The sequence below is a fragment of the Tenebrio molitor genome, chromosome 1 (genome assembly GCF_963966145.1).
Source record: "Tenebrio molitor chromosome 1, icTenMoli1.1, whole genome shotgun sequence".
Classification (NCBI taxonomy): domain Eukaryota; kingdom Metazoa; phylum Arthropoda; class Insecta; order Coleoptera; family Tenebrionidae; genus Tenebrio; species Tenebrio molitor.
Genome location: NC_091046.1, coordinates 5,938,931 through 5,966,923, shown reverse-complemented (window position 1 = coordinate 5,966,923; position 27,993 = coordinate 5,938,931). Strand labels below are relative to the sequence as shown.

Sequence of the window (27,993 nt, the reverse complement as noted above, 5' to 3'; positions counted from 1 at the left end):
TTATCAAATGGGAGGATTGAATGTGAAAGTGTACACATGGTCGGGAGAAAAAAAATCTGCTTTTACTTTTAACATCACATTTTCTTATCAATTGTTGGTACACAAGTTAAACAAACACCTTTAGAAACTGGTTTATGTTTATGTTTACCTTGGAAGATGATCCGTGTAATGAAGTTGTTCTTGTAATTTCATAATTAAAAAAAATCGCACAATCGTTAGTGTCTGTTGAAGGACCAATAATCGAAATGCAAACTATTACACCGTGATGCAATTTCCACTGGAATTAAATTATTGCACGATGCACGAACCAACACTACTAAAAAGTTAACTTACTGAGATACAGTGCTAGAGTCAACATTCATTTTATCCTAATCAAAAAGTGAGACATATTGTAAATAATCGTAATTTACAGTGGGGTGATGAAACAAGTGGTTTTCGTGATAAGCGGACAACACACGTTCAAAATCATTCGAGTCTGAGATTAATTCCTGCGGATTTTTATTTTTTATTTCACTTGACCTCTCTGCCGCATCGAACTGGGAAAACTTCCGTCTTTACTTATCTCGTCGGCTCGCCATCTGGATTCAGCCCCGACATCACATCGATTGTTCACGGCATTCGCCTGAAATACTGCCAATACTCTTCAGCTGTCTCTTTTACTTCTCCCATCACTAAACGATCTATTCATTCCTGTCAGGACTCCGAACTAACAAAATTGTTACAAGATGCGCTTGCCAAACCGCCCAACCGTACACACGTTCCTCGTTAATACATAATAAACTCGCCTCCGAGAATATTTGACCAGGGATAAGTTTGGCACACGTGTGCTTCGACTGATTATTACAAGTCGCGTGGACAATAATGGGCCGATGCCCGATACAGTTATTCTGCGTCGCCGTTTTGTTTTCGTACAATCAATTTATAATTCTGTTCCAGTTTTAATTTTAGAACGGTGGTTTCCGTAACGATGTTTACGTTGAGGGCATTTAAACTTGAAAATTTGTTTGCGTGCTTATTTTTCAGTCCCGTACTTGCGTTTTTCAGTTGAACTGTAACCTTCCCGTGGAGACTGCACCAGTTTAGCACGAAACGAGACACGGTTCGACTATCTGAAAAATCATTTGCTGTTTTATGGACTTTGTATGGAGTAGGAGCGTTTTAAAATGACGTTCACGGTGGTCGCCTCCGGCGAAACAGGATAATCCACACAGGATGAGTTTGGGAATTGCTAAACAATGATTTTATTATCTTGTACATTGGTGTAGATTAGGTTCTCGACCAACACGAACACATAATTATCTAACGCATTATAAAAAAAAAAAATACTCGTGGAACTGTAAAATTATGTTCCTTGTTTGTAATCTTTGTTACACAAACTTGCAATTAAGTTGTGTGAAACTATTTTGCTTGCTTCTGGATTAATTAAAATTTTTCTTTGTACAACACCGTTGCGAATTTCCCCACAGTCGCGTTCGACAAACATGCAATATGCAAGTGATAATGATTACGAGATAAAATTAAACCTGTGGGTGGTTATAAATAGTGGTGTTGTTTGTGGGGACCGGAGTCGGTGGATCTTGTACCTCTTCAAAAAATTGAATAATTACACTCGCGTAAATTTAACGGTGGGGTTTAGCACTAGATGGGCGAGAGGATGAGTAAGATTTCATTAAAACTGGCTAGCATAGGGGGCTTTCTTACCTAATTAATTTTTCTTCCCATCGTACTCCTTTAGAACAATGGAAATTATTTTAAACATTCTGCCAGGGTTAACACAAATACGAAAAACTCTTTTTGGAGGATCACAGAAATACAGACTCATTTATGTTACAACGAAACGATACACACATCTCCAACAATATTAAAAATTATTCACTATTTCGTAGAATGTCAAAAATGTGTCACTACATTATTGTTTTGTGCCTTGAAGTGAGGCGCCCAACCACTGTAAACTAAGCTACGGGTCAGACAAGGTCAACCAGCGTTGCCAACATCTGGTTCCATCCGACGTAACCTCCAAACAACAAAATAAAATAAATCAAATCGATGCGAAATTCGTAATGATGTTACGTGCAATTAACGATATCATCAAACGAGATTTTTCAATGTTTTTTTATAGAACGAAGTGGGGGTGATACAAGTGTTTAGTTATCTGGGTGGTAATTGAGGTTAGGGGACTTTGGACCTAGGAATCCTAGGATGGTCAGATCGAAAAATGCTGTGTAACTGGAAGAATGTACTCGTTTTTAATACTCTTACAAGAAATTGTCGCCACTTCGCGACCAAACAACGCACGTTTCGTGAGGTGAAAATACCGGTTCCTTGGGGCCACATCGCCGGGAAGTGGTGGGATCCTTCGGACAAGAGACCAATACTCGCAATTCACGGATGGCAGGACAACTGTGGATCGTTCGACAGACTGATTCCCCTACTTAATGAAGATGTTGGTGTCTTAGCAATTGATTTACCAGGACATGGATACTCGTCAAGACTCCCACCAGGAATGTATTACCACAACATGAACTACCCCATTATAATAAGACACATCAGCAATTACTTTAAATGGCCTAAAGTCTCCCTCATGGGACACTCACTAGGTGGAATCAGTTGCTTTCTGTATACTACATTTTTTCCAGAACTAGTTGATTTTCTGATTTGTATTGATGGGGTTAAGCCACTGTACAAGAAAAATAATGGACCCAGAATGGCTTTAGGGATACAAGAGCTTTTAAAATATGATGAATTATCAAGAAATCCAGAAGAACCACCTAGTTATGTGATGGATGTAATGAAGAAAAAACTCACAGCTTTAAATAATGAGTCCATCAGCATTGAACACTGCCATCACATTTTAGACCGCAACATTGCACAGTCCAAAAGTGATCCAAACAAGTACTATTTTACTCGTGACCCTCGATTGAAGGCAAGACTGATTTTGAACTGGTCACAAAAAGACTTGCTGGAGGGTGCATATCGTGTGACTTCACCTATCTTAATGATAAAATTTTCAGGGAGTGGATATTATGAAGAGAAAGAGAATTTTTATGAGATATTAGAAGCGCTCAAGAGAGCATCAAAAGCTGCTGAGATGCATTATATTGATGGCCCACATCATACTCACTTAAATAATCCAGAAACTGTTTACACAATAATTAACAAGTTCATTGAGACCTATGATATAGAAAAGAGAGACATTGGAGGAATTGTTAAAGATATTTTATAAATTATTTGTATTTATAAGCAATTTATATGAGCTGCCAACTTTAATTACCTGTAACATAACCTCAAAATTAGTTTACAACAAAATGAAAAAATTATTTAATGAATGTTATCTGAAGATATGTTATAAATTTATTAATAAGTATTTTAAGCATTTTCTTCCACTGATTATACCTCAACATTTGTTTAAAATAATGTGAAATGTGGCTTGTCAACCTTTTGTGATGAAGTGGAAGTCATGTGTTTCATGAGTGATGTTAGTGGGACTGGGACTTTAGACTTTGATTTTAAAAAATAAGTATTGCTGCATTATTGCAATAATGTATCTGCCTTTAATAACCCTTACTATTAAAGAGAATGTTTACAATATTAGAAGTGGTGAAGAGATCATCCCAAAACGTTAATTATCCCCATCATGCTCATTTAAACAAGCCAGGTACAGTTTACGCGAAAATTACCAAGTTTATCAAGACCCATGATGCAGACAAGAGATATCAGATAAATTGTGAAAGATGTTTTATAAAATAATTTATTGAGTTGAAGTTATGTACATTTTCTATATATTTTAATAGAGTTCACGTGTCTGCCAAATTGTTTAACTTTTCCACCAACTCGTTACCGAATGACTGTTGAAACGTGGGGCTGATTTTGTTGAGCAGAGTGTATGGCGTTTCGAAATATTCGTCGCTCGAGTCGTCTTTCTGGTTGTGACTCGTGCCCACCACTCGGAAACCATTTCCTGAAAGCTCTACGCAAAAATCTTTACCTTCTATCGTCGTCAAATTGAAATAAATCAGTTGGTCGGTGCTGTCCAAAACGTCAATTTTCCGGACATGCTTCCCTATGTCTCTCACCACCGCGTTGGCCTCCACTCTCCAATTCTCGGCATCCAGAAGGTGTTCGCTCATTGCGTTTGTGTTTTCAATACACTTTGATTATTGAGGTTAGGACATTTTAAAGCCATTGTCAAATTCTAATTCTACACCGTTGCCAAATTGTCGTTTTTACGGAGTCGCCGCGTCTGCCATCTGGCGAGCCACACTTCGACCACTCTTGTAAACACCAGGAAGAAGTGGCAGAGCATAATCAGCTGTTTGCTTTTCTTTATGTGAAAGTGGAATTGTTGTGTTAGCAGGACCTGTTTCTCTGTTTGTGACGATTCAGCCTGTCATGTGACGTAAAATGCGAACTCTGCAACAATAGTTTCTGTGACAACAGCACATCTAGGTGGAAATGCTAAATGAGTTAGTTTGGGAAGTGTTGGGAATAATTGTCTGTTGGAATTAGTGCATAGTCAGTGGTTGTGTGAAATGGCCCAGATTCACAGTAAATTACCTCTTCCAGCGATCGGAACTCTCAAGACCTCTTGTATGGAATACGTCCACCCCTGGACCAACAGTTGCTTGCAGGCAGCTTGTGGGCTGTATTTTTATGCAATCTTCGACTCCTTAAGGATATACGGGACAGTTTACGTGGTTTGTACTTTGCTTTCCCTTGCCCAATCCCACCTTCTTATGTAACACCTGTTATTGCTACAAACAAACTTTTAAAACACGCGATACAGTAATACACTAAATCGTTCTGTTTTCAACAAAATACAGTTGCATTGCCTCCGAAAATTAACAAAATTATTCACTTGAGCGTATGCCGACAAATTTATCGATTGGAATACTATACAGCGTGGTCAAGACAAACTCCATGCACCACCTTCTTATAATTAAACAAATATATGGATCGATAGTCCTTGGTGTGGTTAAAATTAACATCGTACAATGTATTTCGCATCTCGTAAGTTCAATTCAACAAATTAAAGTTATCCACTGGAGTCAAAAATGAAAGGTTAACGTACTTTTCACGTAGGATCTGTTATAATCTATAAGTGATGGTTTTGATTTGTGAGGAAATCAAAATAATACGAAACAGATTCGACTAGAAAATCACATTTTAAGAGGTTTAATAATGTATGAAGAGAAATCAAGAATGTACTTTCCTCGTAACTAAGGAAACAAAACAGAGACAGGTGACAGTCAGTAAACAAACAAAACCATTACTGTATCAGAGTGTTGTGTACAATGGTTTCAAAAAATTGTGATAAAAACGTGTAAAGGGAACCATCAAGTGGTAATTTCCGGTTTTGTAAGAAGTAAATGATGAAATTGACAAAATAATCGAAGGTACGATATGATTGATTAATTAACCCATAAATACAGTACATTCGCATTCATTGGTAATTTTATACAGTGTGGTCGAAATAACCACCCAATGCAAAAGTTGGCCTTTGATGGTATGTTATAAAATATGTCAAAAGTCTTACTTTTCGATCAGAGTACGAGATTATTGCAGCGCAGCGAGGACTATAATTACACAAAGGATTTAAAGATACACCCAGTAGTTTAGTTATTTTATGGTAAAAAAATTTGTGCAAAAAGACACAACAAAACAGGGGGTAATTGTTCACTTTAACTACTTCTGGAATTTTCGCGTTTTTTCTGGCTAGACAGCCTCAGGACGTCCTTCTACATCGTTTCTCACCAGTTAAACCTTGTGCAAATGAAAATTTTCCTTACCCTTTAGTTGTACTAAGACTTGGCGCGACCTTGACGCGACCTTGAAACACAACAAGAGAGGAAAAAAAAGGCATTTGCACAAGGTTTGAATGGCGGGACACGATCTAGGAGGACGCCCTGAGGCTGTCTAGTCAGAAAAAACGCGAAAATTCCAGAAGTAGTTAAAGTGAACAATTACCAAACAGGGTACAGTAATGCGATTTCCTTGTTTTAAAGTCCATTCATTTTGTATTGAACTTGTCAAGGTCAAATAATTTTATTTTTTGGCTTTGTAATTATGTTTTGTAAATAGTGACATGCAGGTAAACACCGTAAACGTTGAATTGAGCATTGCTAAATTACATTATGTTGGTTATATGCATGTCACTATTTACAAAACATAATTACAGTGTCAAAATTTAAATTATTTGACCTTGAAAAGTTCAATACAAAATGAATGGACTTTACAACATATTTCCTAGCGGTTACTTCCCATTGACGTACATTTTTTTTTATACACGGTGTATTTTAAAAATGTGTCGAAATTTTACCTACGAGGTTGTGGGACAACGTAGAAGACTAAAAGCAATTAAAAAAAATTGTAGCTCAAAAAATAAATGTCATTTTATTTTTTGACCGAATTTTTTAAATATTTTTTCCGAGTTCTACATGAAGCCAGTAGCTTGTGGTTAAAATTTGGTCACGCATTTCAATAACACCCTGTATATGTAAATTATTTTTTTTCTAAATCTTTCACTTGTTTCTTGCTAACTGAACCACAGCGGCTAATTGCTGCGCTCGTTGCTGTGACCTATAATGATAAGGATGGAGGAGATAAAAGGGAATCATATGGTAAATATTAAATGAAAACAATTTTCATAATAAATACATACATATTTTAAACTGACCCTAATGAATTGCCCATACCTAAGGTAATGACAAAATGTCTCCTAAAATTAGTGTATTGATCCGTAATCAGAGTAATCACTAATCATAACAAGAAGTGTTCAAAGTGACCGCCGACGAAATTATTCTTCCACTCTTTCCAGCATTCCCGTATTATTACGAATTGTTGTGGCAGCATTTTCCACTCGTTCCCTTAAAACATCAATTGTGCAGTTGGGATCGAGTCCTTCATGTACCCCACAAGAAGTCGTACGGAATTTTTCTGGGCTCAAGGAGCACTCCCGCACGCTTCATCATACGCCAACACAATATCTTTGTATTCAATATTCGATAAACTAACTAAAAATTTAATCCTCTTATCTCTGCCTCGGCCGCAGAATGAAAAAACTTTATTCTAAAAACACAATGTTTTGCGCTGATTTTACAAAAACTATTATGTATTTCACTGTCACTGTCATTGGGTCAAATAACTAGAAAATAGACAGTCGATCATTTATGGGGGGTAAAACACCCATGAAAATTTTATTTTTAAAAAATGGTACATAACAATTTTGTTGTTCTTGATGAGATCTGTCACTGGTTAAAATTAATGTGCTTATTTCTGAAACACGTTGTATATGTCAACATGACGTTATTGAATAAAGTTGGTGCAATGATTGCAACATAAATGTAAATACATATTAATATGAAATAAATACATATACTCGTAGATATTCAGGGTATCAATGGCATTTTCAATTTGTTTGTTCGTATATTACTTTATTATTATTTCAAGAAAATATGACAACGTAACAGTTCCACTATCAGTGAATAAAATTGAATCGGTTGTGCTTTACTCGCAAGGGACTAAAAGTCTGAGCAAAAGAACGCTTTATACAGAGTGTCCCCAAAAAAGAAGACGAGTCCATAACTCCCTTATTTATAGGAGGATTTTAACAATTTATACACCAAATTAAATGGTTGTGAATAGGCTACAAAAGGACCTAATAAATTCATGTATAGATAGCCCCAAGGGCTTCAATGGTAAACTGTCAATTTTTTTTTCTTTTTTCAAATGCGAATACATATTTATGTTTAGTAATTCTGATAGAGATTTTTATTCTGAAAACAACAGTGTATCACAAGTATACACTTATAACAAAAATACAAAAAAAAGTTAAAAAAACGCTACTATCGTCTATGCGCTAAACATTGGCGGCATCTTTGCGCAATTCCTATGTTATTATTTGTCATTTGTTTTTCCAGCTAACTTAATGTGGTTATTACATTGTAACGTAATCCATTTTGATTGCTTCTCGCTTGGTACTCGTGATTTATTTCAAAAGTTAATGTTATTTTTTTATGGGAGGTTATACTTGTGATGCATTGCTGTTTTCAGAATAAAAATCTCTATCAGAATTTCTGAAAAAAAGTATATGTTCCCATTTGAAAAAAAATTTTTTTTGACAATTTAACCTTGAAGCCCTTAATTGAATTTAGTGGGCCATCTTGTAGCCTATTCACAACCATTTAATTTGGTACATAGATAATTAAAATCGTCCGATAAATAAGGGAGTTATGGACTCGTCTTCTTTTTTAGGGACACCTGTGTAAAGTGCAAACATATTTTTTTTAGATATTGACAAACAGCAGTAAAATGTCTTTTTATTGACGCTTCAATAAATTTTATTGACTGATACACGGCACACTTTTTTAATCGTTTCTTCTTTTGCGTAGTCTTTTCGTAATCAAAACTTTTTTGAACAAATTAATTAATTTATTACGGTGCCACTGTGCAATGTCTAACAATCACATGATCGGAAATGATGAAGCATAATACAAGATTTCTTGTAGCGAGTGTGACTAGTTCGTTGTTAATTTAATTTAACGATACAAAAGTTATTGGGAGAAATCGATTGATGGTGATTAAGGAAAACATGTGGACGAGATTGCATTCGTGATTACTAATTTAGTAATTACTGCACAATAGGTTATTAAATTAATTTAATAGTTGGCTACGATTTTGTTTAACGTTTAAATGTATCTGTTGTCTTTCACGAGTAAGTATTTTATTAGCGAAGAAACTGTCAAGGCTAACCACATGGTTTTTGTACCCTACGAGTTTTGTACACAAGTTTTCTTTTGTTTTTGTATGTTTACAGTCTTTGTTGATCAGATGTTGCTAAATGTTTTGTAAAATTGTGAAACAATCTCTGTAGTAGCGACGATAATAATTTTAAATTATGAGCGTGTTTATGTGGATATTGTACGTCAGATTCTGCCACATTTATCACAAGAATATGAGACATGATAAGCCCACAAAATTTTTCATGAATTTCAAGAATTAAACGGTCCAATTATTGGTACAATTTACTACTAAAAACAAAACAGATACCTACATCATCTTGTGTCATCATCTCCATTTTGTGTTCTCGATATTTTGATAACTTATTTTCTTTAGCTGGTTAGCTATGTTATGAAGTTACAAAAATTAAATGACCTTTTGTTGGGACTAAAGGTGAGTCCGAAGCAGGTATCTTAGTGTTAATCAATGTTAATTGGTGTGATTAATAATTGCGCGTTACAAAACTTGATGCAAACTAATTAAAAATTAATAAATGCAAATTTCTTTCATTCTCTATGAAATTATTACAACCACATGCAAGAACAATTTAAACGTAAGGAAACTTTTTTAATTTTTAATGGTTTGTCCAGTTGAAATATTTCTGGTTAGTGTTTTGATATTTTTTAATAAAGGAAATAAAAATGTACGAGGGTAGTTCATCACTTATTACCCTTGACGTAAAAGACATTGATTGAAAAATGAAATTTCGTCCCTTCTTGACTAAAGACTAAAAATATTGCGGACAAAAGTTATTACGTGACTCCCGACATCCGTCAATTGACATTAAAAAAAAAAACTACGAAAACGGGATTTGTGTTGAATATATTGAAAAAGTTTTAGAAAAAACTTGACACTGAGATTGTTGACATTGAAAAAGACACAACGGTTCATCATTTACTGACGGTAATGTGTTGTGCATTTTAATGATAAAAATAAATAAGGAAACTCCACTTTTTAATAGTAAACATTTCTCTTATTTAAAAAACTACATACAGGGTGTTTTTGAAATAGGTGCATTAATTTTAACTGGTAATAGAACTAATCAAAAGGAACAACTTTTCTCTCTGCCATTTTGGCGAAAAACGTTGCGTAATGGCTTAAAAAACTAGGAAAGATTTTCCTAAAACCGTTCGTATCTCCAAAACTAAGCTACCTAAAAACGTGAAACAACCAGATTCTTACGAAGTGGATTTTTTGCTATACGGGTAGATTTATTTGAATTTCGATTTCGGCGTTAAAACACGTTTTCTGGATGAAAATGGATGTTTTTTTCATATTAGCGCTGATCTCAATTAGCCATTGCAGTATTTAGTGGCGTAGAGCTATTTTAGTGAAAAATCTCTCCAATTTTTTTTGGAATTAAACATTGTTTTTCGGCAAAATGGTAGATAGAAAAGTTGTTCCTTTTGACGAGTTCTATTACCAGTTAAAATTAATCCACACATATTTCAGAAACACCTTGTATACTTCGCCGCAAAATTAACGCATACTGTTTAAAACTTTAAAAAAGCCTGTAAATTTAAATTTTAAATTATGCATTATGAAATATTGCAACGAGTTGCAAAATGAGCGTCTTTTTTGCACTAGACGTGACAATTGGACCACTCGGTCCAACATGTCGTGTGCAAAAAAATAGCCATTTTGCTACGTGTTTCATACAAGATTTTTTCTAATTTAGTTACGAAAAGCACACATTCTAATTAAAATCGTGTTTAAATCTGCTATTTCAATAATTTTCCGGGATAATAATACTAAGGTCACTTTTTAACACTAGTGATAATACAGGGTGAATCAAAACGACCGCACCAACTACTTGTAATCGTATCAAGTAGAGTGAGAGGAACGTGAAAAAAATAATACAAATGTTCTCTTGATGCTCTTTTGTTTTTTTTATTTTTCCAAATTTTGATTTTTTTGTTGACATATACAAGATTTACATATCCAAAAATTGTGTAACAAAAATTTTTGGTTTTTAAAAAAGCAAATGGACCAAAAGAAAAATAATTTAATTAGTGAATGTTATTGCAATTGAATGAATACTCTGTCTAGTATAATTGGAACAAAAAACATTTTTTTTCAAGAACATTTTTGGTTAAAATTTTCTAACTTTAACATGCTGTAACTTTTAATGGAAGTTGGGGAAATTTTTTTTTCAATTTTTTTATGTTCTCACTGTATTCTGTACAACTGCTAGTAGTTGGTGCGTTCGTTTTGAATCACCCTGTATAATGTCACTTTTTTGACTAGTTATTAAATGAAGCACGTTTGACAATTAAAATTACATATCACAATGGTTGCTTTTCGTAACTGAATTAGAAAAAATTGTTTTTAATGAGTATCGGATAAAAACCTTAAGAGAATGCGAATGAACATTTTTGGTTTCCAATCCACCTATTCAATGTGCGTAAAATGCTTTTCCATACATGCGCAGTTGTCAGGAGTGTTGCCTACGTGACTTTAACCACTTCCAGAAGTTACTAACATTTTTGGTGCAATTTTTAGTAATATTTAACGTTTCAAGGTTTGAAGCAAGCAAGTTTGACTTTGTCGATCCTCTATATTTTTCTTTACAAGCAGGTACACAGCAATTCGCAACCATGATAGCACTTTAAAGAATTAATTAATATTTTCTTTTGTTTTAACCTCAATAACCGACATTCAGCTGTGAATGAGTGTTATGACTGTTTGTAGCTTTAGCCACTTCTAAGCAGTGACAGCGCGCGATATACAAAAAGAGGTTAATAACGCTTTCCATACCGACTCCTGCGCAATCGTCTGTCTTATTTTAACATTGGGAATTTTATTTCTTCTATCTTTTTCCCACTCATTGCCTTCTTCCGTGGAATAGGTGGATTGGCAGTGCAAAAATCTGTAAAAAGAAATACGATTGATTTTCTAAATTATGCGTTAATTTTGCGGCGAAGCGTATTTAGAAAGGGCTGTAAAAAATATTGTTTCGAAATTGAAACATGAATTGCAACCCAATAGTATCCAATGATGCAACCATTTCGTTTGTTATAAATCAACATAAAGTCATTAAAGATAATTAAAGGAAGCAATAAATAGTTAATGACGAAAATTTGGCCACATCTGGTTAAGTACAAATTCTGAAGCTCAAGAAGGTTCATTTCCATTGACTTAAACGATTTCCAAAATTTTCGCCATTTGGGTTTTCCAAAATTTTGTTATAAGTTCAGGGTCCTCTATAGTTTTTCTTTAATATGCGCGTACTGATGACGTCGAGTTGAACATGTGAGATGTATAACTGGTTGCATACACAAGAAGTAAAAATACAAATTGTTCACATAAAAAATTAAGTAGTCATGGTTCAAAAAATGATTGGAGACTTAATGAGGAAAATAACTATTATTTTTGTAAACGTAACAACAAATTGATTCGCTTTTTCCTTGAATGAAAATTGAGCACTAATTGGATAAACACAGTTTTCTTTTCTAATATTCCTAATGACGGGAAAAAGGCTTTTATTCAAGTGGCTACTATTGTCCGGATAATTTTACTAAATTACATTCCGGACGAAAGTTGCGTGGAAGCCTCTCATCTTTAACCCAACTTAATAAGTAAATTTGTTTTCCTACCAAACAAAACATACCTGACCTTAATAGGCTCTACCGTATCGATATCGAAGGACCAAGCTTCTGCATTCTTGCACACACTTCATTCCATTGGAGAATTCCAAATTTGAAGATTAGGTCTTTTACAACCAACCTAAAACACGATACTTAATGGATTTTTACAGAATAGCCTTCAAGCTAAGTTCTGGCGCGAACTATTATGTGATTAGATCATGCATTTACACAAGACGTCCATTTATTACAGAGATAAAGTGTGCCTATCAAAACATTATAAAATCAGTAGGTATTTTGCGGAAAAACATTTCAGTACTTGGTGCGTTAACAAGTGAGTTTATTTTTGTTTCCATTGTAAAGATGGTCCAAAAGTTCTCATCTGTGTGGTAGTTAGTGGGGTGTGAAATAGCTTGTGGGGAGAAGACGTAATGACCGTTGATAGCACTGATAATTTTGAATCCATGAATTTACATGTGAAGTTTCATGTGGTTGGCACCAATTAAATTGAAATTATTATTTAGTGAGAAGCAGTTTAATAATCATTTAAGATTCCAGCCTTGACTCGAATCTGCACAACGTTAGTTGAAGTGCAGTGATCGATTTTAAAAGGAGAATTCGTCAGTTCAAAAACGATTTTGGAATTTTGGGAAAGAACCATTTGAGAAGCAAAGTGAGCAGCAAAGAGCTCGCATGATTTTAAGAATACATGTTAAATCAGCGTCTGGGCGAGTGAATGATTTATTGGCAGAAACGGGTGGTTAGTGGGCCTGTCAAAGCCAATTAAATAAGTTACGATCTCATTAAATGATTTCACACTACCTACATACCTAGCAGTTGGGTCAGTGCGCTGTGATACCATGTGGCCTAAAATAATGCGGCGATATCTCCTCGATAACTCACCACACTCGGCGACGTCTTCGCACACTGCAGTGTAAAGCCCCGATCGAAAATAGTCGACGAGCAATCCGAAAAGGGAGGAGATATCAACGTTCGAATGTTTATTTAAAAAAATCGCTCCACCAATGGCGTCGATTGTAAATATCAACAACTAATAAATTGATAAGCACAAATAGGGAACCTCTTCAAACCGAGTTTTGACAGGTCTCGCAAAAATATTGGCTCGGTGGTGTCCGAAGTTCGGTCGTGCGTTGAGTGTTGATAGACGCGCAGGAAAAATGGTGCAGGTGCTCAGCAAATTTCAGACGATCGGGGCTGACTGTCGCGAGCTCCACTTCTGGGACAACCAGTGTCTCAGTTTCGAAGCGGAGACGGGAATCGTGGCGGTATGGGCTTCGTTTCAGATGTACGCGGTTGTCTACCTGGTGAGTAGGATAACTAGGAATAAATTCGGGAATGTTCCTCGAGAATTTACCGACATTCATTGCATCGTAATGCGATGGAAATGGTGAAGTTGCGTTCTGGGAAGACGTTAATCGGTGACGTCTCCAGAAAGTTACCACAGTTCAAGCGCCTAGATTAAATAAATGACAAAAATTATCGCTGGATAGTTTAAAGGTTAAGAATTAATAAGATGAATATAGAAATTGTGAATGTATTATCTTGCGATTGATCAACTTATTGTGAGTGTTTTGTTTTTGAGCGTTGATTTTTTTTCTTCGTAAAAAATAGTAGCAGTGACTCGCCACATTTTTTTCTTAAGTCCTGGAATACTTCAAACATTTCAAATTTATTATTCTGAATGTAGGTGTTTTTATACGATTATGTATTTTACAACCGAAAAATTTGCATTAAAAATATATCACCATTTCATTATTTTATTTTTTATTTAATGAGCAAAAACAAAAAAGTCTGATTCGATAAAAATTGGAGATTGGACAGAACCTTTTCCTGCAAGGATTGTCCTGCAAGCAAACCCATGCAGATGTGTTGAATGCACCGAAGGATCGATATCCTTCCTGCGCCACCATAAAAAATTGTGTTGCGGATTTTAGCGGGGAAAAAAACGGAGGTCATAGACAAAACCTCGTGAGAAGATCCAGTTCTATGATCGCTAGAAAAATATCAATAATCTGGATAACATAATCCTGGAGGCTCAGCGAATTGGGTTAAAACATTTTTCGTTCACTATAATTTGATAAATCCCCAAATGACAACGCTGACCAAAGACGAGTGAGAGTGACAACATCCAGTTTTTTTGAGGATTATTCTAACTTTTTGGATCGTTTGTAATGAACAAAATGTGGATCTCTCATTATGATCCAGAAACAAAAGAATAATCAGAGCGATATAAACACTTTGGTTTTCCCGCGCCCAAAGAAGTTTTGCCTTAAGCAGTTTGTTTTTGGACTTACGATTCTTCATTAATAAGCTTTACTTAATTTACTAAAACGTTTATGGCGATAAGTGAAATACGTTTTATTTAAGTTTTAAACCTAATTTACCAAGGAGTGTTGAAATGTCCATAGGCGGCTCGACCGAATCAAATGTAAGATGATTTGGAGCATTTCTCACGATTTATTTATCAATAATTATACGAAATATTTAATAATTAAATTATTCCTATTAAAAAAGCCTCTAAAAAAGCGAAATAACGAAAGTGTTAAACGTAACGAAACTATGTCAAAATCAAAAATAGCAAGATGGCCGTTCAACGTTAAAAAATAAACTTTAGACTTACTAATATTATTGAACCTTCAAATACTAATAATATCTGTTGCAAGAAGAGAACTAGGAATTACTAATGCCTTAAAATTGTCATTTTACTGTAACTGCAGCAAAAGAAAATAAATGAGTTCATGTCCTATTTTTTATTGTGATCCCCATGAAGATAAAATAGTATGTACCATTCAGAGTAGAAGGTATTTTTGTACTTCGTCTCGGTCTTCAATCTCTGGGCTTGGCACAAAAAGACTGACTTCTACTCTTAATGATATAATCTACTATACTATCCAACTATACGTAGCTGATTATGCTTGTAGTACCTGTAGGCAACTGGTGTTGATCAAAGGGCCAATATGGCTTGAGTTTTGCAAAAATTGTTAACTACATTTGCAGTTCGAATGATTGGTGTTGATGGTTCTTGTGGCATGTGTAATATCGTATTGTGTTCATCGTTGCACACTTTGTATCTTCCCGAAGTTCATTTTGCAGTTGTGTGACCTTTGTTTAAACAATTCAGACGTAAATTGTGTTTTTAATTTGTGATAATCTTTGATTAGTTGCAGAGATAAGAAATTTTTACGTCGATACGACGTATCATGGTCATGGTCATTGCAAATTATGCATGGATTATAAGTTCGGTTAGTTGTTGATATTTTTGATGAAAAGTTGGACGTTTTATGAGATTTCAAAAATGAATTTACGTTTGATTGTTTATTGTGAAGTGATTCAAGAGTCTGGCAACGTTGTGTCAGAAAGTCTGCTAATTCTTTGATTGTTAGTGGAATAGTATTTTCCCATGTGACTTCTGTCTGATAGTAAAATTTTTGAGAAATTAAATGAATAGAAGATCGTCCCAATGGCTTGTTGGCCCTTTTATTGCTTATAAAGCCTTCATATTGGACGTTAACCTATACAAAAGATTCCGCAATGTTTTTGCGTGATTAGTCACGAAAACAGTTTGGTGTTGTCTTTGATATCTTCTTTTCCTACCTAAGATTAATAATGACCACGCAGATCCGTAATCCTTGTCTGATGGAATTACGATTTCTTAAGATTTCGATTTTCTGTAATGCTATTGATTTTGTTGAACTACATACCTTTTAAATAATGAAAATTTTCAATTTTACATGGTGAATCATTATTATGAATTAATGACATGAATGTGTGGCGGTATGTTAATCAATCAATAAAAGAATCATTGAAGTGTGGCAACTGAATACATATTAGGTAATTTCACCCAAGATCAAAATTGCTATTCGTAATTGCATTAGCAAGTAATTTAGAATTTGAAGTTACTTTGTAAAATAAATTTTCGTACTTATCCGAATCATTTTCAATGACCTTGCTTGCTAGGACCTAAGATTTCAATTCTGCAGTGAACCTCCGCCTAAACGTTCTTTGATTAGCTGATGTTGCCTATATGATATGCCGTGACGGCGATGATGTATCCGGCTCGAAGGACCAATTTACGTTTTGTATTGTTGTCAAAATAATAATAATACAGGGTTTTGTGAAATCTACAAAACCGTTTTTAAGTTAATAAAACTCACGACTTGGGACAACAATTTCATTAACTAACAACTGCAGTTGTGGCTGTACATAGAGTGAATTAAAAAAATGTAGACCAATTTTTATGGAAAGGAACAGAGAACGAGAGGAAGAAACCATCTTTCAGACCCAAGGTCCAAGCAAAGAATGTCAGACTATGGTATAGTATGTAATTTTTGGTCCAGGTATAAGACGTAACAGTGAATGAGGCAGGGTTTGATTTGACATTCGGTGGATTTGGATATTTACAGTCAGTACTTTTTTTCAAATGAACTGGTATAACGAATGTTGTGGAAGTGTTTTGGAAACCAAGACGAACCTGTTTTAAAATAAATTAAAATTTGTTTTGTGATGCAGTAAGGTTTTTTGTGTTGACTTATTAATACTTCTCCGTATGACGTCATACGGTCTATTTCCTTTTTTTTTATATTAATCCCGAGAAGGTTTATTTGGATTTACTGTAACCAGTTTAATTTTAAAATGTTACGTTAGTTGTTTGCGTAGAAAAAAATTAAGTAAAGAAAATTTCCGGCTAAAGTGGAAGTGTTATAAAGCCGAACTATTCCAATATTTAAAAAAGATAAAGTAAACAAGTATTGACTCAACTGATATGTGCATAGGGTAGTAAAGTCGGAAATAGTCTAGAAAACATATTTGTGTTATGATAAACTCAAATAGCTCTTGTTTGAAGAAAACAAGTGAAACAAGTTCATATATGTAATTTTATTTTCACCTATTAACATTTCTTTACTTGATTTTATGATTTAAACCCTTGACTTATGGCGCCCTCTACGATATGTTGGAGTGCATGACCCCTGTGGCTATGATGTTTTTCGAAAGTCTGCAATAATTTATATCACTAGGCCAGAAACGGCACGTTTGCGAGTGCTAGTAGGTTTGGGGAACGAGGCGATCGCCGAGGCTTGCAATTGCGAGTACTCGCAAAATCGTTTCTGGACGTGTGATACACAAACTTTTTTGTGCCGACTTCTGCGGATATTTGTTAAATAAAAGTGAAAGCACTTTTTTTGTGTTGGCAACATTTGAACATTTAAATTTGAAAATCAACTCTTGTTTCCTGACATTTATTAAATTTAATTTATATTCAAGAAGTTGCTCAAAACGTAATCAACCACTTATTGCCTAAAAAATCATCAAATCGATATTAGGAGGAATACGAGCTTTTTATAGAGCCATTCACAGAACTGACATTGACACTTGACAGAATCCTGATAACACATACCAACCGAAACCGATGACAACTCAAAAACCCTACTTTTTGCCGGACTAGGCCGGGAAGACACGCGTTTCTGGACGATTTCGAGATCTACAAACTACCAAACTCCGGGCGGAGACACGAAAATAACTATACAATACTTCATTGTCGGCCATTGAAGGTGTTTCTTCTTGAAACATTTACATATTCCCTCGATATCCACCTGTCGGTTTTTGACTTTTTGCCTTCTTTCGATTAGAAGAATCGACAATCAAATGGTGAAATGACATGGTCCCACCATTTTGATGCTTCCTTTTGTAACTTATCAATGGCTACAATTAATATCAAAAAACGGATCGAATCACGTTAAAAGGTCACGCCCTTTTAATAATGGTGCGATGTTCAACGTTTATCATGTAGACATTGTATTAGCATACCGTCACATGTTCTTGTGAATCTACTTTTATGTAAAAAAAAAATTTCAACATTTTACATTAAATGAACTCTGGTTGTTTGCAAATCAGGTCCATGAGTTCAAAGTGCATCAGGTAAAAATTCATATTCATTCAAAACAAACGAGTCGGTATTACAATGAAAAGATTTCTAATTTGGTAGGTAGCAGTGGGTTTATTGGATAACAAAATATGTATTTTGCAAAACAACTTGAAGTAGTACAGTTGGGAACAAAATAAAGTGGGACAATATTTTTTCGCTGGTGTAAATCTGTCGTCTCATGTATTTAATGTAGAAAATAAAATTTTATTAAATTAAAATAAATAAAATAATATTTAAATAATACGGGATTTTTAGCGATAACTAGCCGAGAGCAATCCGCCTTATTGACCAACCGTCCTCAGTATTAGAAATTATTCCCAATTTAACCAAATTGCTAATGCGGGCCATGATCGTTTTTGGATTTTTTTTGACAAGTGTCGTTAAAACTTCAGATTTAGGACCGGTTGCAATCAACTAAATTTTAGCGAAAACCTGCAGCAAGACTTTCCCCCTTTTTTTGTCCACAACTGTATACATATTAAAAAAAATTACTGCGTCATAATTTTGACACGTTATCTAGGCTTCCAATCTGTTGCACTATCACGGTTTAATGCGACCCCTTTCGTGGTCAACATAAGACACGTACTATGGCGGCCAAAAAATTTCGGCCGTCATTTTTCCGTCATTTCAAAAAAATCGGTGTAGTCCATTCCTTATTGTCATTATGATTGATGTTTTTACTTGTCACTTTTGAAAGTCAAGCAAAATGCCATCGGTATCAAATTTTAATAAAATCAAAATAGTAACTCTTGCACAAAGAGGAATGTCCCAAGCTCAGATTTCGATGGACCTTCGTATACCTAAAAGTACAATTTCGTCCATTCTTCAGAAATGGAGACAAAATGGAATGGAACTATTGAAAGACGCCAAGGCTCAGGGAGGCCTAGCACATTTACTGCAGAAGAAGATAATATGCTTCTCAATAGATTACGCAATAGCCCTTTTATGACGGCTGTTGAAGGGGTAAATACAAGCAAATACAACGGAAAGGAGCGGTCGATTTTCGGCAAACATATGGGCATGGATTTTAGTGGATAGACCTGGGCTAATGTTGTCTCTAGAAGATCGGCTCAACAGTGATGTTTATGTTAGGATTCTTGAAGACGTGATGATGCCTTTAGTTTCAAGAATTTTTCCGAATTTTAACTTCATATTTCAACAAGACAATTGTTCAATGCATTCAGCACATAGGGTAGCAGAATGGTAGCATAAACGTTCTTGATTGGCCAAGTCGCAGTGCAGATTTTTGGTTCGTAATTTGCAACAACGACAAGTAATTCGGAATAGGGCAGAACTTTTGACTGCGATTACTAATGCACGGCAATCATTACATAGGAATTATCACAGAGATTTATGCCTCTCCATCTCGCGTCGTGTAAGACGAGTTATTGACGCCAATGGAGCAATGACCAAGTATTGATTTTAAACTTCATTCATTTTATCTTTTGATTTAGCTAAGTACTTAAACAAAAATAAATGTTTCACTTCCTTGTCTTTGCCTTAATGTTTTTCGTTTGATTTTTTAAAAACTACGGCATACTCGTGTAATTTCCACGGTTCTCTGTTTGGTACTTTAATCCAAAAATAGCCGCAAGTCTGCCTCTAGTCTCTAGTGCCACTAGCGACTAGCGGTCGTGTGGTAATTGTGTAAGAGTGGAACTTGTCCTTTGTATTCACAAAATTTGAACTGATGGACTGAATGACAGATTGTCAAAATGACAATAACGATAACAAAACGAGGTTATTGGTGCTTAAGGGTAGTTTACACTTCATGTCAGGGCCTTGAAAGTGACGGACGAAATTTTTTGGCCGCAATAGTACAACTTTACAACAAAAACATATTGCATTGCATAGAAAATATAAAAAAAATTCAATACACGTAACAACCAATTGTTTCGGTGGTATTAGCGTTGGATGTAAATGCTAACAAATAATTCCCCACACACAAATCACCCCACACGGTTTTACCACACCATGTATTAATGGCCGTGTACACCACTCGGTTTACCTGTTGTAAAAATGGTGAAATTCAGTAAATTTCAAATTTTGGAGGTCGATTGCAAAGAGCTTCATTATTGGGAGGACAAGTGTCTTCCTTGTCCGTTAAAGTTTGCTGTGGTAATCGCTGTCCCGTCTTTTAAACTTTATGGAAGTTACTATTCGGTAAGTTTAGCGTCGTTAATTCCTGTCCAACAACAGCCTGACGGTCGCAGCATCTCCAGTCTTTTAAAAACATAATTGTGTTTAATATTATGCTTATGTTAAAGTAGCCACAAAGGGCGAATAGCAACACAAGTGTATCTATTTGAAAGAAAAAATAATTTATAAGCAATTCGAGTGAATTTAATTCATTTCAATTTTATGGAGGTTTACCGTAAAGTTGTCACAATCATAAAATTACGTCAGCTTGATTTTCCTCATATCTTTATTGTCCAAAATTTTTCTAATCTATGCATCGAAAGTGCATACACGATACAATGTTTACTTGTATCGTGCCGTCTAGGAAATGTGTAAATAATTATTTGAACAACCTTTTCTTCCTTCTCAGTCATGTTGAAGTATATTTCCTCAAGATGTTGGAGGATATCGACGACCTCATTGAAATTGATCCTTGTTTCAGCTTACGTTGTTGATGAAAGGACGAATACCAACAAAAGAGGACCTGAAAAAAACTGTATTAGGAGTTCTGCAATCAACAGCGTTTCTAAGCGGCACAGGATTTGGTTATTCCCTGTTTTTATGTCTTCTGCGGTAAGAAATTATTTTTAATTTGACACCAAAATAGAAGTACAGTTGCGAATCAAACAATCTCCCACGAAAAAAGAAGAAAAAATTGTTAGTGTTGACTGAACACTAGAAAACATTTTTTCTAGTGTAGTATTCCTCATGGAGTGACATGTAGCGCCCATAAATGAGGCGCTATGGGGGTCATATAATTTTATTTGATAAGGTCTAAAGTAGTGCTGCTTTAGTTGTTTAATCGAGTTGGCCATGAGACATTTTTACAACAGCTCCATCTGGAGTGATAAAATCGAATTTAAATGCGAAGCTATTTTCCTCCTCGTCAAATAAGATTATATGGCCCCCATAGTGGTTAGTACTACTAGAATTGCTTTTTTTTTAATTCAGGAGACTTTTGGGAAACTTCAACATCTTGACAATATCCGCGATCCCCGCCTTCCTGTCGAGCGTTTTCTCGATCCTCATCGAAAGACCATCGAGAAGAACTTTGTTGTGTTTGTACGTGAGCAATGTCGCCACAGAGACGTTATGGAACATGGCGCTGTCCAGAAATATGGTGCGGAACATCAAATATGGCGACACCGCCATCTTTGCCGTCGGAATGGCCGTTCTACTTACGTACTACAAATCGGGATACCACAAACAACCGGACGGGAAAACAGACAGCATGTTCGGTGTCTTGAGGTTGGTAGACGCGGAAAAAACAAAAGAAAAACTGACACAAGTGCTTTTGTAGGTTTGTCGTGGGGCCTTATGAGGAGAAAGACTACACTGCGAGATCCACCCAAGCTAGTAGCTTCTACAGGCAACAAGTCCAAAACATTCCCAACGTAGGATCGTCGAGGCAACGCTCAGGCAGTTGGCACTCGAGCTCGAAACCCAAGAATCCAGTTTTTCACGTTATTACTCAGGCACTGCGGGTATACAAGAAGATTATATACAAAATCAAATGCTGTGATAGACACCTTGCATGTCCTCATCCGTTTAGTTGTTTATATTACACCATGCAAGTAATAAATGTGTTGCTTTGGAAAAATGCATTCCTCATTCAGTGATTTTTAGGGCGTTGGAAAAATGTTTAGTATTGGTTTAGGGATACAACTCACGTTGAAACTAGTTCTTAATGTGCGGAGATTAATCCAGTCCCCCAAAAACCTAAGAACTATTTTGTTCAAAAAGGACACGCTGAATCTGGCGGTGTTCCTCGGGGGCTTCTCAGGACTGTTCAGGGTACGAATCAAAATGCGAAACGAGTTTACTCCACTACTCAGACTTTTTAGGCTGTTTTGTGTATTTTAAGAAGGGCCACCGGCAAAGACAGCCCTTCGTTCGCCATACCTGCGGGACTCATTGCCGGTATGGCCTTCACCCGATATCCAGACACGACAGTATCTTTGTACGTGTTATGGAAAGTCGCTCAAGTGAGTCTTTGCCCCCGACAGAACGAACAACTCTAACTTGCTCAATTTTAGATCACATACATTATGGGAATCAACAAAGGAATCGTACCCAGAGTACCTGGCTTTACCGAGTTCCTCTATTGCTTCAGTACTGCCGTTCTCTTTCACGCCGCCCTTCTAGAACCGACAAATCTGAGACCTAGTTACTGGAAATTTTTGCACTCGATTTCCGGCGGAAGGTACGACACATCACGATTTCACGCGGGTTCTTATTAATGTTATTGTAGGATCGCCTGCATGAACCGCATCCCGTTGGATGCTTGGGGGTTGGGTACTTCGGAATCTCTTGAACGTGTTTTAGTGTTAACTAAGACACAGAGAGTCTTAAAATAGGAAAGTACTTCACGATTGGTCATTTTTGACCTAGTCAAAGTGGGTGTTAGTTTCCAAAGGTTTTAAGGAAATACTTACTCTAAGATTAGACAATTTTTTGACGTTGTTACTGTTGGTATTTTATAAGGAGGTGGCACCGGTTCTGGGCAAGCAACTTCTATTTTTTGTTATTTTTATTTTCATATTTTTAATAAACGAGGTTTATTACCGTTGTAACATATCTAATAAAAATTAAAAAAAAAACTTGATGCACTCTATTAAAATTTTACCAGTCCAGCGATTGTGATCAGATTTGATTTTTTAAATTAATATCATTCGGCGTGGGCACCGCGGTGCTCGTGTGGCGTAGCGTTAACTAACGTCTTTCAGATTTCGCCGGTCTGAGAATGCATGTTAGAACTAACAGTTGACGGTTTGCTAAGCACGAAAGATGATTATTTGAATATTTAAAATAAAAAACTTAATACTTTTTGCAAATTTCTTTAACATTTTTTGACGTGCCATTTCTTTTCTACGTCAAATATTTTTATATACTTAACACTGTAACAGTGGCGTGACAGTTACTTACATTCAAATACAAGATAACGTGTTATCATTTTTTTTTTGCGTCAATGTATTTATTATGTATATGTTTTATCATACGTCTTATTAGCTGATAAAAGTGACAGCACATTATTTAGCATTGTTTCTTTACTGATTTTTTTGTGGTCTAGTACATCTTTAATTGAATAATCTTTCAAAAATGTTCAACTGCCTCATAAAAAAAATCTTACATTAGATATTCAGGAGAGGATTTTTATTTCTCTCTTGATGTGGCAAGATTCCTAAGGGTAAATTCATGTACTGGGAAGTATCTAAAAAGCTTGAGATCATTTTGAGAATTTTTAAACAGTGGGCAACATACCTTCAATTAATATCCATTTGGAATTCTGTTGGGAAGTTTCACAATTTAATCCATTCACAGTCAATTCTTCCACGTCAATATTTAAATCTTCAACTGTTAGAATCTTGTTATTATCAGTGATATTAAGCGTTTGGAATGCTTTTATAATGTTAACTGAATCATCAATGAATCCAGATGGTGCATTATTGTACTTCAATACTCTAAAACATTGAATAAAAATTCACTTGAAATTTTACATTGGATACTTACTCTTGAATAAAATTTAATGTGAATGGTGTTGGATTTTCTAGAATCTCTGTTGCAAAAGCCTTGATTTTCATACAATTATTTGTCTTTTCAAAACATAGGTCAGAAGTATGCTGCAACTGATAAAATTAGGAACTTGTAATGAAATGACTGAATCATTTATACCTCAGAGTTTTCTGTATCAATCAAACACAAAAAGATCTCTTTTATCCACAAACTTGCTACCTCTCTATGTAACAAATCATTTTTATCATCACAGATAAATTGGAATAATTTAAAAATAAAATCTGGCATTATTTCACTTTCATGGACTATATTTAAAAGCTCATTCCACTTATTTAGAAATTCTTCTGGTATTTTTTTTGTTCCTGAAACATTGATGATTAATCATAATTCAGTTTCACTTAGACTGAAAAGTACCAGATTTGTGAGATTCACATGTTATTGACAACATTGTACAATTATCTATTAACAATGTGCTAATCTTTTCTGCACTTCCCTTCCTATCATTTTGAATTGCTTTATTCAGTAAACTATTTACCCTCCCCATTATTTTGTTGCGGCTAACTTGCTGATCTCCTTTTACAATTTTGCTGATGCACTTCTTTAATTCTTTATTATCTTGAACAGCTTCAGACTCTTGTAAATTAGTGTAAATGTAAACACAATTTTCAACAAGTGTTTCATTCACTTTGGTTACAATAAAATCAGACATACATTCATGCTGCACATCCCAATACTTGACTTTAAGCCAATCTAGACAAAATTTCAGACTCAACTCGAGCATAGATTGAGATGGAACTGTGTGATTGTGTGCTATATCATGTCTGATGTTAATAAGCCATCTAGGCAGTTCATTTTTCAATGCTGTCATATAAAATGTTCCTTGTTTGTCACTACTGGCAGCACACAAGTTCAGAAATCTTACTAAAGAAGTGGAGAAAATGTGGGTGGTTTCATATGAAGATAATTGAGATGTGTTTACGAGTAGAGCTTCCAGGATTATTAAAGTTCCTTCGACTCCTGCTGACAGTAGGGGCGTTCGGAGTTTCCATATTTTTAGGATTTGCAAAGCTAGGGGCCAGTCTGGGCCATCTGAATAGATTAAATTGTAGACTGATTTCCATTCCGAGCTGCCAAATTTTGAGGTTAGAATCGGTAAGTCCAGTAGAAGAAATGGAACTTACATGTTGAACCAAGGTACCAAAACCTTTCCTGAATGTTTTTGGGAGAGCGACATTGATGCAACAAATTGCAGAGGTTTTTTAATTCAGAAATAAACAACGTGAACCATCTAACCTACAAAATTTAAAATTTTGACATAACCTCAATCTGACGATAAAACAGGTTTTAGAGTGAGTGTTTAGTATTTTTTTGAATAGATGGGGTAAAATTAATGCCTAATTTGACATTTGTTTACAAATGTACAAAAAAACAACAAATTTAAAATAATGTAAAGAACATTTCGTACAATCTTAATCTTGCATTTGCAGTTGTAAGCCCAAAATCCTTCAAAAATACATAATTTTTATGCGCCCCAAAAGTACCCAAAGAATTACAGACCACCAAAAATTGGGCACACAAAAATTGGGTTGAAAATCATCCAAAATCCTCGATTTTGGCAAAATTACCTCAAAAGCACCCAAAAAAGTTTTCATAATCCCTTGTTTTTAGACACCCCTAAATATCTTTTTACTTCTGGACCAGACCAATTGACCACATAATGCCACATACCAAAAATCATTGAAAAAAAGACTAAAAAAAGATGTGAAACAAGCGAAAAAGAGTAAAAAATCTTATTCAAATCTCTCGGTTTTCGTCACCCCGAAATGAATTTTTAATTCTCGACCAGGGCAATTGAGGACCATGTTAAGAAATCTAGTAAAAATCATGAAAATTAGGCCTAAAAAGTCATTTATTAAAATTATTGAAAAGGTCTCCCCATAAATACACCATCGATCCCTGTTCAATGCCATCCTGCTGCAATCCTCTCCTAGACCTTCTTTAAGGTCTTCTTTTTGCCCTCCTCACTGTAATTGGTTTCCATCCCATTCGATATTCCAAAACTTTGTTGAAATAACTGCCACTCTTACAGTGCCGCTGTGCTTGCTAACAACGTGAACATTTCAAATATTGAAATGATCTTTTTAGTGCCCAGAGCGAAGCAGCCAGGCCATAAATTGCTAATCATGAAGTATTTCTTCTCTTTCTTTGTTTGAGTTTACGATATTGTCTCAATTCTCCAAAGAGTAAGAATTTAAAAAGTACCATTTGAGGGACATCACATTGTACTATTCAAAACTAAAGAGGAGTCTTCCGACTTGGTAGAGCATCTTGCTTGTTCATTAACATTCTACGGACCAAATGGCAATCTAAAATACCTCACCCCTTTTCCTTCTGACCTTCCAGTTACCTTCCCACAATACCTTTTCTCATTTGAGATAATTACGAAACACATATTCCGCTTTTCAATTTATTTATCATTACAATAATTTAATTGATAACAAAATTGCTCGGCTTCTTAAGATAAGTTAAAAAATCGAAACATGAATATGCAATTACGGTTCTTGGATAAACTAATTATCAAGAACCTTCCAGTAACAATTCTCATCCTGCGAAGGTCAAACGTAACAGATATTCTTTAAAAATTGCAACGATACAATTGTCTTTGTATTTCCATGTTACTTAATTAGCGGTTGTGGAGGATACGGCTGTCTAAAAGGCATATTTGCGTCACTTGGGCTTTCATTCCACTTATTATGTTAATTCTGTCAGAGTATGAAGGTGGTTTCTCCGCAAGTAAAAGGAAAAGTGCCGGATAATTGCCGGTCTGGCAACACAATGTCACCATTGCAACACGCAATTTGAACTGGAGCACTTTTCGATCATTTTGGAAAATCTATTCGGTTATTTTGGAATGAGCGAATAATTTTTTGTTCCAGTTTGTTTACTCGCATTTTTTGCGGTGTCGAATTGATACAAAGTTTTGACAAATTTCAAGGAAATAACATTTAGATTTTTTGCGATAATCCCAAATTAGTATCGATTAATTAATGTGTCAAGTTTATCGGTAACCGATAGAACGCTCCACTGTTAATTTTATGCAGAAAATTCCTGGGTTTTAATTGAGTGCATTCGGACAAAAACTCGGCGAAACAGTTTTGTGGTTTACCTTCTTGTGCATTTGTTGTCGCTACGGCCATTGTCAAAATTTGGTCCGTTTAGCGTAAATCCATCTTTCGATTTTTTTGAGGGTCAATTAATTTACCAGTTTATTTGGAGACCTTGGACTGAGCCTAGCACGAATTAATCGTTTTTAATTAGCTGAAAAAGCCAAAAATTCCAGATTTTAATTGAAAAATTCTCGCAGTCTTGTCCTACGAATAAATCGCTTTGTTCTAACATCGATCCGATTAGTTTTGCTGCAAGAAACTCGATTTCAATTTAACAACGATCGGGCAAAAAGCAAAATCATTTAATGACAGGAAAGGCAAAAAATAATCATCTTTTTAGAAATAACAATTAGCTCATTGCTTATTTATATGGCACCCTGGTAGATTGGAACCTTGACAAAATGAATAATTCCTATTTCCTGCAAAAGAAACTAATCACAGATTAAAGTGGAAATTATCGTTCCTAATATATTTTTTTTCGGAACGGAAATCGATACGGCGACAATGTTACATTTTTTCAATTATAGATTGCATAGCTAATTCGCAGATAAAGCGATGACCGTCAAAAATCGAAAAATTGCTGAGAGGTCATTCATCGATGATGCGTAAGATTTTATTGATCAGTGATTCTGTGACATTGCCTTGCAATTTGTGAAAGTGATTCAACCTTAAATACTTGCTGTCATAACTGAAGTCAATTTTTTAATTGAAAAAGACACAAAAACCGTCAACTTCATCCCGATTAAAACTTGCAAAACAGTTGACAACTGTTACGGTTCGCTTCAGTTGTGTGATGGCCGTTACCGCAACTTTCTACCACTTGATGTGTCAC

At 35.2% G+C, this 27,993-nt stretch overlaps 4 protein-coding genes and 1 long non-coding RNA gene across 12 annotated transcripts in view; 2 read left to right on the top strand and 3 right to left on the bottom strand.

The window, feature by feature from the left end:
* Dmtn (transmembrane and coiled-coil domain 2 protein Dmtn) overlaps nucleotides 1-1,916 on the bottom strand; it is a 38,559-nt gene extending 36,643 nt beyond the window's left edge. For 2 of the 5 annotated variants that reach the window (XM_069062001.1, XM_069062002.1), the window contains exon 1: nucleotides 149-343. In XM_069062001.1, coding sequence (XP_068918102.1) covers nucleotides 149-192 — 44 coding nt within the window. In that variant the 5' untranslated portion in view covers nucleotides 193-343. Of the gene's footprint in view, nucleotides 1-148; nucleotides 767-1,701 lie in introns of those variants that run through there. The other 3 variants (XM_069062003.1, XM_069061998.1, XM_069061996.1) reach the window with 3 other exon arrangements.
* A 12-nt stretch (nucleotides 1,917-1,928) lies between these two features.
* On the top strand, nucleotides 1,929-3,364 carry LOC138141295 (probable serine hydrolase). Its single transcript, XM_069062015.1, has 2 exons — nucleotides 1,929-2,065; nucleotides 2,120-3,364. The coding sequence occupies exon 2, from the start codon at nucleotides 2,216-2,218 to the stop codon at nucleotides 3,221-3,223; it is 1,008 nt and encodes a 335-aa protein (XP_068918116.1). The 5' UTR covers nucleotides 1,929-2,065; nucleotides 2,120-2,215; the 3' UTR covers nucleotides 3,224-3,364.
* Nucleotides 3,365-4,360: 996 nt separating this feature from the next.
* On the bottom strand, nucleotides 4,361-13,342 carry LOC138141303 (uncharacterized). Of its 2 annotated transcripts, XR_011163066.1 has the most exons (5): nucleotides 13,190-13,342; nucleotides 12,386-12,501; nucleotides 11,533-11,644; nucleotides 4,555-4,751; nucleotides 4,361-4,410 (listed from the first exon to the last, which is right to left on the bottom strand). It is a non-coding gene; the product is annotated as an uncharacterized lncRNA (long non-coding RNA). The 2 variants fall into 2 exon arrangements; XR_011163065.1 differs by lacking the exon at nucleotides 11,533-11,644 and having other exon boundaries at nucleotides 13,190-13,336.
* LOC138141291 (transmembrane protein 135-like) lies at nucleotides 4,406-23,058 on the top strand. 3 transcript variants are annotated; one of them, XM_069062008.1, is made up of 8 exons: nucleotides 4,406-4,694; nucleotides 20,924-21,054; nucleotides 21,433-21,729; nucleotides 21,782-22,055; nucleotides 22,108-22,275; nucleotides 22,326-22,466; nucleotides 22,518-22,684; nucleotides 22,733-23,058. In XM_069062008.1, exons 1-8 carry the CDS (start codon nucleotides 4,530-4,532, stop codon nucleotides 22,836-22,838), a joined length of 1,449 nt encoding a protein of 482 aa, XP_068918109.1. In that variant the 5' UTR covers nucleotides 4,406-4,529; the 3' UTR covers nucleotides 22,839-23,058. The 3 variants fall into 3 exon arrangements, with proteins under 3 accessions (XP_068918109.1, XP_068918110.1, XP_068918111.1); XM_069062009.1 differs by lacking the exon at nucleotides 4,406-4,694 and adding an exon at nucleotides 13,395-13,684; XM_069062010.1 differs by lacking the exon at nucleotides 4,406-4,694 and adding an exon at nucleotides 20,150-20,466.
* LOC138141293 (uncharacterized) lies at nucleotides 20,711-25,334 on the bottom strand. Its single transcript, XM_069062011.1, has 7 exons — nucleotides 25,176-25,334; nucleotides 24,409-25,121; nucleotides 24,154-24,356; nucleotides 23,992-24,107; nucleotides 23,743-23,942; nucleotides 23,612-23,692; nucleotides 20,711-20,965 (listed from the first exon to the last, which is right to left on the bottom strand). Exons 1-6 carry the CDS (start codon nucleotides 25,226-25,228, stop codon nucleotides 23,613-23,615), a joined length of 1,365 nt encoding a protein of 454 aa, XP_068918112.1. The 5' UTR covers nucleotides 25,229-25,334; the 3' UTR covers nucleotides 20,711-20,965; nucleotide 23,612.
* Between the last annotated feature and the right edge of the window lie 2,659 nt (nucleotides 25,335-27,993).